The following is a 14,473-nucleotide window of genomic DNA, read 5'->3' as shown; positions in this document are numbered from 1 at the left end:
ACAACTTCACGCTTAGCATTCCCAGCCAGAGGCTATATGCAAAACTGCACCTTGCAAGCATACTTGTGCTACCCCTCGCATGGTGAAACGAACGGGAACAGAATTACAAGCGAGATTGTGCTTGTTGTGCAGACGAACTTTATTTTTTGCTTGCACCCATTATGGCTGGAGGTGCAAGAGAGAATTTGATGACTGTAACTTCTCTTCTTGTTCTTCAGATAAGTTGCAGGTGGATGGTCTCTACAAAGAGAAAAAAGAAAAGAAAATCTAGTTAGGAACCGCTATGACATAACTCACACAAATATTCCCGTTCCATGACTATCCTGTCTTTCGTCTTATTTTATTCTCACCTGGTGCCGTTATTGTCTACGATAGAAATTCAGGTTTACGCACTAAGTATATGTCAACAATAAAACGCTCCTATGTCTAACCAACGCTGGCCCTTCTGGGGCAATGAAGTAAACGAGAACGGACTTTATAAAACCAATATACTTAAAAACAATAACTAAATTATCTACTCACACTTCTTCTTGCGGAGGAGGGCACCGTAGTGGTAGGGAGAGCCAAGACCATAACCGTAGTTCAGGCCGTAGCCAAGGAGACCATGACCGTAGCCGTAGTGGCCAACGCCGTAACCAAGGGTTCCGACACCGTAGTTGTAGACTGGAGCGGCGTGGTAGGCAGCGACAGCTGGAGCAGCGTGGGCAACAGTGGCCACTGCTGGGGCGTGGTGGACGGTGGTGGTGGCAACAGCTGGAGCAGCAGCGTAGGTGGCCACGGCTGGGGCGGCCACAGCGTAGCTGGCGACTGGAGCGTGAGCCACGGTGGCAACAGCTGGGGCGTGGTAGGTGGTAGCAACCTTGGTCACAGCTGGAGCAGCAGCGTAGGTTGCGACAGCGGGAGCAGCGGCATAAGTGGCAACAGCTGGGGCGGCGTGGTAGGCGGCAACTGGAGCAGCAGCATAGGTGGCAACCGCTGGAGCAGCGGCGTAAGTGGCGACTGGGGCGCGGTAGGTGGTAGCAACCCTGGTCACGGCTGGAGCAGCGGCAACAACACGAGCAGCAGCGTAAGTGGCGACTGGAGCGTGGGCGACGGTGGCGACGGCTGGGGCAGCGTGAGCGACAGTGTGCACAGCTGGAGCGTAGCCGGCGTAGCCGAGACCATAGCCGTATCCGAGACCACCGTAGCCGTAGCCAAGACCGTAGCCATGGCCGTAACCGAGGCCATAACCGGCGTAGCCAGCGAAAGCGCTGGTGGCAAGAGCCAAGAGGACGCAGGCACGGATCTGGAAATTCATGGGCATTTTTTGTTGAGGGTGCTGTCTTTTGTGAGGATAACGTATCCCTGATAAAGGGTAAATTAGACATCAGACTTGTACACTATTACGTCATTACTTATCCCTGCATAACCTTGTCTAGTGGAGGTATGAAGCGCACTCTTATATATTTGATATAATAAAAATCGGGTAAAGGTACAAGGCACATATGATTTTCGAAGAGTGTCTCTTCTAAAGCTCTAGCCCAATCGATTAAAAACACTGTGGTCATATAACCTTAAGACTGGTGGTTCGCATATTTTGAACATCTCGAAAAAACAGGGGACAGATGTGCAACGTTTGCCTGGAACCACTAAAGACTTTAATGCGCTTTTCAACCGATATCCTGATGTTTATTGCGCACGAAAATCGAAGACAAGGTTCCCGCTCAACATTTTCTCAACTACATTTTCGTTATGCTATAAGACATGCTAGCTATGAAGCAAGGAATCAGCCATCGGCTTTTCGCGTGTATCTTGCACATTTGCTCAAAAAATTTGTGAGCAGCTTCTCTATACTCAAGCGATAATCGCAAGATGTGCTTCGTTATTCAAGAATCTGAAGAACAGGCTTTCTCACCATGGTGACTTCAGAGCTGCTGTAGAGCCAACTGCTGAAAGAGCTCTGTTCGCGCGGTCTTTTATACGAAAAGTTCTTCCTGCACGGCACCTTCTGGTGGAAAATTGCACAAAATGCAGCATAGGGGGAAAAAGCAAAACCAGTTTGGAATGATTTTGTTATTCCGCCCGTCTCCTTAAAGGCATAAAACCCGAGTACGCTGAGAATGTGCACATTGGCCGAACTGTTATGAAGCATCACACCTTGCCTTCGGCGAGGACGCTAGTGAAAGATCTCAAATAATTGATCAATAAAAAAAAATGATTGAGACGTGCTGTAATGCTAGGCCACGCTACAGCTGAGGGACAGGAGCATAAAGGCAGTAATGATCGCGAAAGGGTGACCGAGGTTCGTTTTTTACGTCGTAAGGGTTTCAGTAAAAAAAAATGAAATGGCATATCCGAGATACTGCGGAGAGAGATAAATTATTATGTAAGGAACGCCACGATATCGCCACGATGTTAGCTTCACGAGATAGAGACCATGTGCTTGGAGAACAAGACGTGAATGCGAAAGCTGCGACAGCCAAAGCTGGCAGCACGCTTGCCCGAGATCCATTTGTACCCGGACGACATCTCTCACACTGATGCGCGCTTTGGTGTGAATCCAAGGGGTTGGATAACCAGTAATGCGTGAAGCTTTCAAATAATTCGATCGAAGCTGCTTCGTAGTGCGCAGGTGCTGACGCTCAGCGAGACGTGCACATCAGCGAGAAATCACCACGATTCACTTAAGCAGCAGCCAGGCTTCTTCGTGTGGTGAAACGACTATTGAAAAAAAAAAAACTCACGTCGTTGTAATAATCCCAAAACGCTATGAACTGACGCTGTGTGTCTTATGTATCTTACGGCTTGAATTTTGTACCCAAAGGAAAGGTTAAATTGAGAAAGTCATTTGTGTCGTGTATATTACTGTGTTGGAAACCAACATTTTTGTGATCCTCCCTTAGCTGGTAGATTGGTAGAGGCAAGAAATAGTTTGTCAGAAACTTAACCTTTGCTTTCAATAAGAAGAAAAGATATTCTATAAAAAAATTACATTGATTTGATCATGCCCTGTAGAGAGAGAATAATTGAATATTTAAGTGTTCACACGCCCAATACGTGGCTTTCTAAGTTTGTGCGCACTTCGCAGCCGAGGAGAAAAAATGCGTTGGTTTGTGGTAGCTCGCACTCGTACAATGTGCTATACAGTAAGTTAGCTTGCTCAAGTATGTTAAGGTACACAGTTTCTAAAAAAACAGGTGCAATGTTGCCTTTCTTTGTTAGATTACAAGTAATTCTTTTAGCACATCTTGAGAAACTCCTTCACTTTACAACATTTGGTCCGACGATGTTGGTGATGGGAAACAAAGGAAATTCTTTGTTCTACTAAAATTCGGCCTCGGGAAAGCATAGAATTCTGACGTTAAGTAAATGTATTGTAGACGTAGATGTAGTTCATACATTTGTTATGCCCCCGAGGCACACAAGAACATGGGCACTACAGTTGCAAGCAGTAAGTGCTATGCAGTCGGCATCAGTGTCGTACCGCTCAATTCTCGACTTGTGCGGAGGGGGGCGCTGCAAGCCCTTTCACGACCATGGCAATCCATGTATATATATACATATATATATATATATATATATATATATATATATATATATATATATATATATATATATATATATATATGTATGTATATCTTCTAAAACTGTCATAACAGTGTGTGAGCCTGCCGATGCCCTGCCACGAAACAAGCAATGCAATAGATTTGATACGAAGTTCAACCCCTAGCATTGCGCAAGATGTATAACTCATAGCTAGGCAGTTACCCAGGCAGTAGAGCTGCAAAGGTACTATCTTGGCCCAATCCTCGAAGAAATTGGTACCAATCTTCAACCAATGTTGGCATATTCGCAAAGTGGAACACAATCCAATGCTGGCCCAGAGTTAAAGCCAAGATTGGACCAACGTTATGCCAATTCCGCAGCAACTATGCTGCCAGCATAGGACCAGTGTTTAGCCATATCATTGCCATTATTAATGTCAGCTTTGAGCCAATGCAGAAGCCATTGTGCTGCCAGTGTAGGACTAGTGCTGAGCCATATCGATGCCATTAATAATGCAAGCTTTGAGTCAATGCTCGGTGTATGACGAATATTGTAGATACGCTTGCTCTAGAGTAGACAGCCATTCTTAATGCAAACCTTCTGCTAGGAATTGTTCCCATACCGTTTTCCTCAATAGCAGCTAGGAAAGGTTGACAAAAATATATTATGTCAAGAAGTAGAAGTTCACTATATTTACAAATTATAATAAAAGAATACTGAAATTCACTTTTGTGACAGTTTATTTGGGAATAAATTTGCACAAACAGGCATTTTCCGTGGACCTAGACGGGTGACGCTCGGTTATGTACACACAGTTTATTTACACGCAGTGCCCTCAGGATAGGAATTGGGCAAGGTGCCGAGGCTGGTGGGCTGGCCAAGGGTTTCAGGGCAGGGAGCTGGCGTGTAGGCAGGTTGGTCAGGGCTTGGATGACAGCGTGCTGTTCAGGCGCCCGGGGACCACGATAGCGCGGTGGTTTCAGTGAATTTGCTACCACATCCCATAGCGACTTCCCCATTACTTGGAGGAGATGCCTGCACTGTAAAATAAAATGAAATATCAGAAATGTTGGTATGAGAAATGCATGTAACAGTGTTCTCATTTGAAAAATCGCCATATCGCAAGCATATAAGTTTGAGCAGAGAGTTCATAATGGTGTATCAAGAAATTTTCTTGCAAAATACTTGTCAGGTAGCACTCTTAAATATTTCAACATATCTAGCTTATTTCGTAGAAGGTGTAACAGAATATTTAGAACACAAACTTGAAATGCGCAGGAACCGTCCGCCTTGTTTACACCCAACACCTAGCCAGCGTAGCACTTTATAATTAAAAAATTGCACCAAGACCTGCTACAGCAGAAAAAGCCTAGTTTCAGATAGTGTAGACACAATGCAGCCTTCGTGCGAAATTTTTCATGTGAAAGCCGAGGAGTTCCGTGAGGAAACACAAGGAAAATAGACATTTATTATACGAAAAGAACGAAAGACTGCCAGCCTTAAATGACGCTTGATCTAGAACAGTGAGAAGAAGCGCAGTTCCTCGGTATGACTAGCAGGATCAGGCAGCGCGCATGGCTTGATAAAATCAAATACCTGGAATTTGGGTGAAATTCACGAACAGAGATTTGCACGTGTTCTTCTCCGGGCACCATTCAAAGGCTGCAATAAAAAGAGCTATGTAATTACAGGCACTCTACATTAGCCAGGGCTAATTCAGTAATATATTAACCAATTACTTGGGTCGGCAGCAGTTTATAACATTCATCCCATAACTTAACAAAAGAATTGTCGATTCGGCTCACAGCGTTTCTGCTCAGTGAAGGTTGATTGGTTTATACGAGCAATCTATCAGCACCTAAATTTTCGCAGACAAGAACTGAATAAAATAAGATACATATTTCAGTGATTATTTCGGTTGTGTGCTAATTTACAGCGATAGCAGCATTTAGCACCTGTGAAGACCATCATTCCATTTTAAATTGCCTGCTTATTCCTCAAATAACAGCGTTCCGCCACTACAGGGAACTCGACAACCATCTAACAGGTATGTGAAACTGTATTCATTTAAATAAAGCGTACTCAAAAATATGTATTTTCACATTTGAAATGTAATCACTACACATAAAAACTGTTTTAAATTTCTAGTCAACCTAAATTTATAATGCGCACATGAATGTCCCAAGCTTATAGCAGGCAAACGCGATATAACGTTCCAATCGCTCCCACACATTCTTTAGGCAGTCCAAAATCAATGCAGTGCTGAGCATGAATGGAAAAAAAATTCAACGTTAAAGATGCAGCGAAAGCATGAGAAATGTTAAAACTTCAATGGTGATGTACACACAAATCGTGGAATTAAAAAGCGACAAGAAAAAGCGTTGAGCAGCTGGATATAATTTTGAACGCAAAGGTATCCTGGAATTTAGCCCTTTGAAACAACCTTGCTTGTAAAACACACAACTTAGTACGTCGTTTCCTAATTCACTTCGTCTGGTTCCTTATAAAACTTATAACATGCGCAAAACAAATGCACTCACCATTGTAAGATACATGATTCTGTGTATCCGAGCTCATCCCACATAAAAGATGGTGGCCACCAGGGCAGACTTTATTCTACTTGTTGTCCGCCTATAATAATTCTAACACTCATAAAAATTGGTCACCACATTGCTGCCTATTTCAAGCTATAGGCTTTTAAGTGGGAATGACCGCAAGCGAGCATTTTGTCGCTGACTAGAATGGACAAAACTGCAAGCACTCAGGTGGTGTTTCACCCAGTCGGTGCTCGCTATGCATAGAAGGAAAGGGTGAAAGGAAAGAGTGAATGAAGGAAACGGCGTGAACGCCACACTTTCCCCCGCTGGACCTAGCCGACCGCGTTCTTGAGGCAGCAGCGACGGAGGGAGACAAGGTAGACACTAGTGACGCCGCCGCAGCGTTCCGCCTTGCCGGCGAGAGCAGTCCATTAGACACAGAAGCTTGTAGCTGTCTGAGCGCTTGATTGATAGCATTGACCAGGCTCACGTGTGTGCGTGGGGGAGAGGCAAGTTGGGACTGAAGGACCCAAAGTTAGGCCGAAAAAAAAAAAATACGGAATGCGCCGTGCCAAAGATAGGCAAAGACGAGAGGGTGTTGACACGGACAAACACAAACTTTAAACTAATTTTCTTTCTGTCAGGCGCATTCATACAAGGAGCTTACTACACATGCATGAACAAACAAATCTATTGGAATAGGAGCGTGGTGATTATGCCACCGCAACATGCCATGTATGCTAAACAAACAAACAAAAGTTTCACTATAACATATGGGCTCCATCTCGATGAAATATAAAACGGTTCCATCGCCTCTTTGGCACTGAAATTAGAGATTCCCCTCAGATTCCTAATCCTCCAAAGCCGCGAAGCATACATGCAAAATATGCAATGCGCAGGCAAATGCGCAATACCATTGTTTCTTATGCAAAGCTCATGTTCCCATGCACGATCAAAAAAACAGGTGCTAGTTTGCCCGTTACGCGACTTCCCCTGCTTGCTACGTTTTGCATAGGCTGTTCTGTTTAGGGGGCGCATTTCGATGAAGGCGAAGTGAAAAACGGCCTGTACTATGCATGGACGTAAAATGTAAAAACCACAGATGGTTAGAACAAATTACCCACCACCACCCCCCTATGACGCGCCTCATAATCTCATTGTAGTTTTGGCACTCAAAATTCCATATTTTAAGTTTGTAATGACATTTGTAAGCGTCACTTAAGTTTAACACGTTTGCTTACTTCAATCCTTGTGTTATTCCAAGAAAGCCAGCTTAGTAACACATGCTGAAAAATCCATGCGAAGGACGGTCCAATATTTCCTGCCTTTTTGAATGGCCCTGCGAATATTGTTTGTTGAATGTGCAAACAGGGCCAGCCTTGGATCTCTATCACAGTGGTACAGCTAATATTCGATTCACGCTGTTTATCTTAGGCCATCATTGGGCAAGCAATCAGAATTTCACAGCCAATATTGGAACCACGCTGTTAACTTTAGGCCATCACTGGGCCAGGAACTGCCTATACGTATCGAACGTTGGCTCGAGCTGACGTTCGATACGTCAGCCCGGGCCAACGAAGGACAACAGAAAGAAAGACGAACAAAGGCGCAAACTAACAACTTCAAAATCACTTGTTAATTTGCGCCTGCGTTCGTCTGCCTTTCTTTTGTGCCGTCCCACTGCTCTGTATTTCAAAATGGTTCTGATTTCTTTTATGGCAGCAGGCGCCGAATCCATTGACTTTTGGCTCGCGGTCGAGTTTTTAATTTCCACGAATCGACTAAGCTCGGACACACGAGGCAGCGTGTAGGGCCCATAGGACGTCCACCCATTCGTGTAAACATGCACAGTAGAAGCACAGGCTTCACAGAGGTTCGATAGCGCTAGTGACCTCATACCACATGAGTGTATTTTTATTTCTCGCTGAGACGAGTAGTAGAGTTGCAGTAATGGTCTTTAGAACACCGACTGAATGAATTGAAATTTCATTTTAGGGTTTTACGTGCCAAAACGGCGATTTGATTACGAGGCACGCCGTGGCGGGGGAATTCGGATAAAGCTGGGCCACCAGGGTATTTTAAACGCTCCCTCAATGCGTGGAACACGGGAATCTGCGCATTTCACCTCCATCTCAGTGCGGCCATGGCGGCCCGGATTCGATCTCGCGACCTGGTGCTTGCCAGCGCAACACCATAGCCGCTAAACCACCAAGGCAGGTGAGAACAAACATGTTGGTGTGTCTGAAGCCTTAGCTGGGGCAAGACAAGGAGGAATGAATGGCTCTAGCGAGCGATAGCCCATGAGAAAACGCAGTCTGCGCGCATGTAACAGAGCGCCGTCAACGAATCGCAGGCATATACTATAAGGTTCAAGGGAACGGTATACTTCAATAGGATAGATGCCTTCTTCCGCGATTCTGTCTTCATATAGATGCCATGTGGTACAACTAGACCTATCCATAACGCTTCGGCTCGGTTATTTTCTAATTTACGTAGGTAGGAAGGTCCCACTTCCTTAAATACTGGTTGGCTATATCACATGTGATAACGCCGGATACTTCGAAATTAGCGGAGACCTTGACGTCAGGTATAACCAAACGATAACATGGGCCCCGGAAACGAGGGTGTTGCTGGGAACCTCCATGCAGATGAGACGGCTCGAGGTTTCACTAATTGCCGAGCTGCCCATGGCAACATAGTGGAAGATCCGACACCCATCGATCCAAGTTATAAAGCGATCTTGCAACACTACAGGGAATTCAGACGGCTCTACTCAGGCCCGCATAGGAACCTTTCAGCCGTGGACTTATCGACGTTACGCAGGCTCCTAATGGACATATACATAAACCTACATAAATTGCACATATACTACGCAACAGCATACAAAGACATATGCCCGTGGTTTGGGAGCACACCAACACTCTACCACATAACATAGGAGTGCACAGCTTACACAGAAGAACAAGAATATAATAATACGAGAGCGAGGTGGGAGGCATTGCTATCCAGCTCCGCCCTCGGGGATCACCTCAGGGTCGTCCGGAGGGCAGAAATGATGGCGAGGGCCAGCGGTGCCTTGGAACAGGGGCCAGACGACACGGCATTACACCATTTTAGGGGCAATGAAGTTCTTTCTACCAATAAAGTTTTGTTCTTCTTCTTACCCACCCTAGAGGGCATTTAGGGCTATTGTGAAACAAATAAATAAATAAATTAACAAATAGTTCCGGATTCATCTGGAACAGAGATCATCCTGGCGAATTCATTTAAGCCTTTATACCTATTTATGAACACGCACGAAGCGGGGAATTTTTCCTTACACATCGTCACCTGTTTTGACGAAGAAAGGTCATGGACGATGAGAACAGGAATGAATCTGCTGTCATTGACTCATGATAACACGCCACCGTCGAAAGCAGTCGGATACAAGATCATCGGCTTGTGAATGAAAGCAAGTTTTAGAAATTTTGTATTTGCCACTTGCTATCCGCGGTGGCGTAAGAACTTCGACATAGCAGCAGCAGAACATTGTACAATCGAACGTGCCTGTGAACGTCATATTGTAGAAAACAAAACGCAAATGTCATCGTCATACGTACACACTAATGCTGGCAGTTCCCAGTGACTATTCGGGTATTTAAAATAATGATTTATGATAAAGTGTATGGCTCATTACGCCACTGTTCGGAACATAAATGATTTTTCATTGGAGCTACTGAAAGCATTACTCGCTATTTGTGTGCGGCAAATTGAATGCTACAACACTATCGTTAATGAAAAGAGGGTAGTCCTGCTATGTGTGAAATGGCTAAGGGATACGTGGCCAAACAAGTCATGCTGCCTCAAACCATTGTGCCATAAACTAAAGAAAAAAATACTTTAGGGCCGTGGTAGTACAAGGTGGTTGTGCTGCCAAAAAAAAAAAAAAAAAGAAAGAACGCGAGAGAACTTCACGCTTAGCATTCCTAGCCAGATGTTAGATACAAACCTGCGCCTTGCAAGCATACTTGTGCATCCGCTCATATGGTGAAATGAAAGGCAAGGGAATTGAAAGCGAGATTTTGCTTGTGGTGCGGACGAACTTTATTTTTTGCTTGCATCCATTATGGCAGGAGGTGCAAGAGTGAAGTTGATGACTATAACTTCTCTTCCTGTTCTTCAGAAAAGTTGCTGTTGGATGGTCTCTAGAAAGAGCAAAAGGAAAAGAAAATCCAGTTAGGAATCGCTATGACATAAATCATACAAATGTTCAAGTTCGATGGTTTCCCTGTCTTCTAATTTATTCTCACCTGGTGACATAATTGTCTACGATGAAAATTCAGGTTTATGCATTAAGTAGACGCCAACAATACAACGCTACTGTGTCTAACCAACGCTGGCCCTTCCGGGGCAACGAAGTAAAGGAGAACGGACTACATTAAAACGAATATACTTAAAAACAATCAATAAATTATCTACTCACACTTCTTCTTGCGGAGGAGGGCACCGTAGTGGTAGGGAGAGCCAAGACCATAGCCGTAGTTCAGACCGTAGCCGAGGAGACCATGACCGTAGCCGTAGTGGCCAACGCCGTAACCAAGGGTTCCGACACCGTAGTTGTAGACTGGAGCGGCGTGGTAGGCAGCGACAGCTGGAGCAGCGTGGGCAACAGTGGCCACTGCTGGGGCGTGGTGGACGGTGGTGGTGGCAACAGCTGGAGCAGCAGCGTAGGTGGCCACGGCTGGGGCGGCCACAGCGTAGCTGGCGACTGGAGCGTGAGCCACGGTGGCAACAGCTGGGGCGTGGTAGGTGGTAGCAACCTTGGTCACAGCTGGAGCAGCAGCGTAGGTTGCGACAGCGGGAGCAGCGGCATAAGTGGCAACAGCTGGGGCGGCGTGGTAGGCGGCAACTGGAGCAGCAGCATAGGTGGCAACCGCTGGAGCAGCGGCGTAAGTGGCGACTGGGGCGCGGTAGGTGGTAGCAACCCTGGTCACGGCTGGAGCAGCGGCGACAACACGAGCAGCAGCGTAAGTGGCGACTGGAGCGTGGGCGACGGTGGCGACGGCTGGGGCAGCGTGAGCGACAGTGTGCACAGCTGGAGCGTAGCCGGCGTAGCCGAGACCATAGCCGTATCCGAGACCACCGTAGCCGTAGCCAAGACCGTAGCCATGGCCGTAACCGAGGCCATAACCGGCGTAGCCAGCGAAAGCGCTGGTGGCAAGAGCCAAGAGGACGCAGGCACGGATCTGGAAATTCATGGGCATTTTTTGTTGAGGGTGCTGTCTTTTGTGAGGATTACTTAACGCTGCATAACGTTGTCTAGTATAGGTATGATGCGCACTCTTGTATATTTGATATAAGAAAAAGCGAGATATAAGTACAAGGCACATATGACTTTCGAAGAATGTATCTTCTAAAGCTCTAGCCAAATCGATTAAAAACATTGTGGTCATAAGCTTTAAGGCTGGTGTTCCGCATATTTTGAATAATTCGAAAAAGCAGGGTACAGATGTGCAACGTTTGCCTGGAACCACTTAAGGCTCTAATGTGCTTTTCAAGCTATATCCTGATGTGCACGAAAATCGAAGACAAGGTTCCCGCTCAGCTTTCCCTCAGCTACATTTTCGTTATATTATAAGACATTCTAGCTATTGAAGCAAGGAATCAACCATCAGCTTTTCGCGTGTATATTTTCATAATGCACTTTTGCTCGAAAAATTTATGAGCTGCTTCTCTATACTCAGGCGATAATCGCAAGCTGTGCTTCGCAATTCAAGAATCTGGAGAAAAGGCTTTCTCACCATGGTGACTTCAGAATTGCTGTTGAGCCAACTGCTGAATGAGCTCTGTTCGCGTGGTCTTTTATACGAAAAGTTGTTCCTGCACGGCGCCTTCTGGTGGAAAACTGCACAAAATGCAGCATAGGGGGAAAAAGCAAAACCAGTTTCGAATGATTTTGTTATTCCGCCCGTCTCCTTAAAGGCATAAAACCCGAGTACGCTGAGAATGTGCACATTGGCCAACTGTTGTGAAGCATCACACCTTGCCTTCGGCGAGGACGCTAGTGAAAGATCTTAAAGAATTGATAAATAAAAAGAATGATTGAGACGTGCTGTTATGCTAGACCACGCTACAGCTGAGGGACAGGAAGCATCAAGGCAGTAATGATCGCGAAAGGGTGACCGAGGATCGTGTTTTGCGTCGTAAGATTTCAAGTAAAAAAAAATGAGAGGGCAGATGCGAGATACTCAGAGAGAAAGAAATCACTATTTAAGGAATGCCACGATATCGCCACGATGTAGCTTGACGAGATAGAGACCATGTGCTTGGAGAACAAGACATGAATGCGAAAGATGCGACAGCCAAAGCTGGCAGCACGCGTGCCCGAGATCCATTTGTACCAGGACGACATTTCTCACACTGATGCGCGCTTCGGTGTGAATCCGAGTGGAAAAATAACCAGTCGTGCATGAAGCTTTCAGAGAATTCGATCTAAACAGCTCCTGTAGTGCGCAGGTGCTGACACTCAGCGAGACGTGCACATCAGCGAGAAATCACAACGATTCACTTAAGCAGCAGCCAGGCTTCTTCGTGCGCTGAAATTAATATAGAAAAAAAAACTCACGTCGTTGTAATAATCCCAACACTCTATGAACAGACGCTGTAAGCCTTACTTATCGCTTTTACGGTTTGAATTTTGTACCGAAAGGAAAGGTTAAATACGGAAAGTCATTTGAGTCGTGTATATCACTGTTTTCAAAACCAACATTTTTGTGATCCTTCCTTAGCTTGTAGAGTGGTTGAGGCAAGAAATAGTTTGTCAGAAACTTAACGTTTGCTTTAAACTAAGAAGAAAAAATATTCTATCAAAAAAAAATACATTGATTTCATCACACCCAATAGAGAAAGAATAATTGAATATTTAAGTGATCACATGCCCAATACGTGGCTTCTGTAAGTTCGCGCGCACTTCGTGGCCGAGGAGAAAAAGTGGGTTGGTTTTCTTCTAGCTCGCACTCGTACAATGTGCCATACAGTAAGTTAGCTTGCTCAAGTATGTTAAGGCGCATAGTTTCTACAAAAACGATTGCATTGTAGCCTTTTTTTGCCAGATTATAAGTAAATATTTTAGCACATTATTAGAAACTCCTTCACTTTCCGCATTTTGTGTGACGATGTCGGTGATGGCAAACAAAGAAAATTCTTCGTCCAAACAAAATTCAGACTCGGGAAAGCATAGCATTCTGACATCAAGTAAATTTATTGCAGATGTAGATCGAGTTCCTACATTTGTTTTGCCGCCGAGGGACACAAAAATATGGGCCCTACTGTTTCTAGGACTAAGTGCTATGCAGTCGGCATCAGTATCGTACCAATTAGTTCTGGAGTTGTGTAGAGGTTGCGCTGCAAGCCCTGTCACGACGCCGGCTCTCCCTATATATATATATATATATATATATATATATATATATATAAAACAAGAAATGCCATAGATTTCATACGAAGTTCAGCTCATAGCATTGTGCAGAATGTAGAGCTCCTAGCTAACGTAAATGCCAGTGATCACAAGTGATGTCTAAGACTGATCTGAGCCTGTAAAGAGAAACACCTATATTAGTTAAGAGAAAACAGGGTAACCTAAAGACGCAGTATCGTGAAGAGCATTGACTGGGCTAGGTGTGAGCCTGATTACTGACAATGGCTGGCACCCACAAAAAATATATGCTGAATTACATCAGGAAAATTCATTCTTTGGGATTTTTGGAAGTTACCGCAGGCAGATCACGAGACTAGAAAAAGGTCCCGTGTCATAACTTCCAATAATCATGAATCACCAACTGGGCTACAATCACACTCTACTTGGAAAATGAAGATCGCGTAGAGGTAATCAGTGAAACCACATCTCAACTAATTTAAAAACCAGCAGTTGAAGTTGGAGGTAAGGGACCAAAGCCACAATTAGGTAAGCTGTCGCAAATAACAAAGGGCCTCGAGAAAGGACAATGCATGAAAGCAACTCAAGAGATCAGATAGAATTCGCTGAATAGCCAAATTTCATAAACAAGAAAGTGATATTCCAAAATGTAACGTCCACAAAATTGAGGACACAGTTTGAACTGGGTGTCGCAATAAACCATTGAGCAGGAAACTTGGGATAAGAAAGAGCAACATTTATGCAGTAAAATATTGTTACTTGCTATTCCCGCGCACTGAAGCACACATCCTGCCGAGCATAGAAGAATACGCCAGAAAGACGGTGAAGATAACGATCAGATTAGCGCTTGTGTTGCTGTTCTGCCATCAAGCCAGCAGCTCTTTGTATATATTTTGTAAATATAGTTTCCCGTCCCTTTCGGCTACTCTCATCCCCATGACATTTTGGTGGGAAGTGCGGGGTACCCACATAGTACAACGGAGCTCCGCAGCAGTCG

General features: G+C 44.9%; 1 protein-coding gene across 1 annotated transcript; it reads right to left on the bottom strand.

Moving 5' to 3' along the window:
- Positions 1-115: 115 nt before the first annotated feature.
- Positions 116-11,892, bottom strand: LOC129387035 (uncharacterized). Its single transcript, XM_072286865.1, has 7 exons — positions 11,843-11,892; positions 10,525-11,287; positions 5,144-5,187; positions 4,350-4,565; positions 1,895-1,987; positions 523-1,285; positions 116-240 (listed from the first exon to the last, which is right to left on the bottom strand). Coding segments are annotated over exons 1-7 (1,884 nt in total). The 5' UTR covers positions 11,846-11,892; the 3' UTR covers positions 116-238.
- Positions 11,893-14,473: the final 2,581 nt, after the last annotated feature.

This window comes from Dermacentor andersoni, chromosome 3, assembly GCF_023375885.2.
Source record: "Dermacentor andersoni chromosome 3, qqDerAnde1_hic_scaffold, whole genome shotgun sequence".
In the NCBI taxonomy this organism is placed as follows: Eukaryota; Metazoa; Arthropoda; class Arachnida; order Ixodida; family Ixodidae; genus Dermacentor; species Dermacentor andersoni.
The sequence above is the reverse complement of the archived record's forward strand: the minus strand, read 5'-3'. Positions and strand labels throughout refer to the sequence as shown.

Bases quoted from the DNA above. Each gene is read 5' to 3' on its own strand.
- LOC129387035 (XM_072286865.1), bottom strand. The intron at 5,188-10,524 runs GTGAGTAGATAA...TTTTTATTGCAG, and splicing joins CCTCCTCCGCAAGAAGAAGT to CCTTTGAATGGTGCCCGGAG. The intron at 4,566-5,143 runs GTGAATTTCACC...TTTATTTTACAG, and splicing joins ACACGTGCAAATCTCTGTTC to TGCAGGCATCTCCTCCAAGT.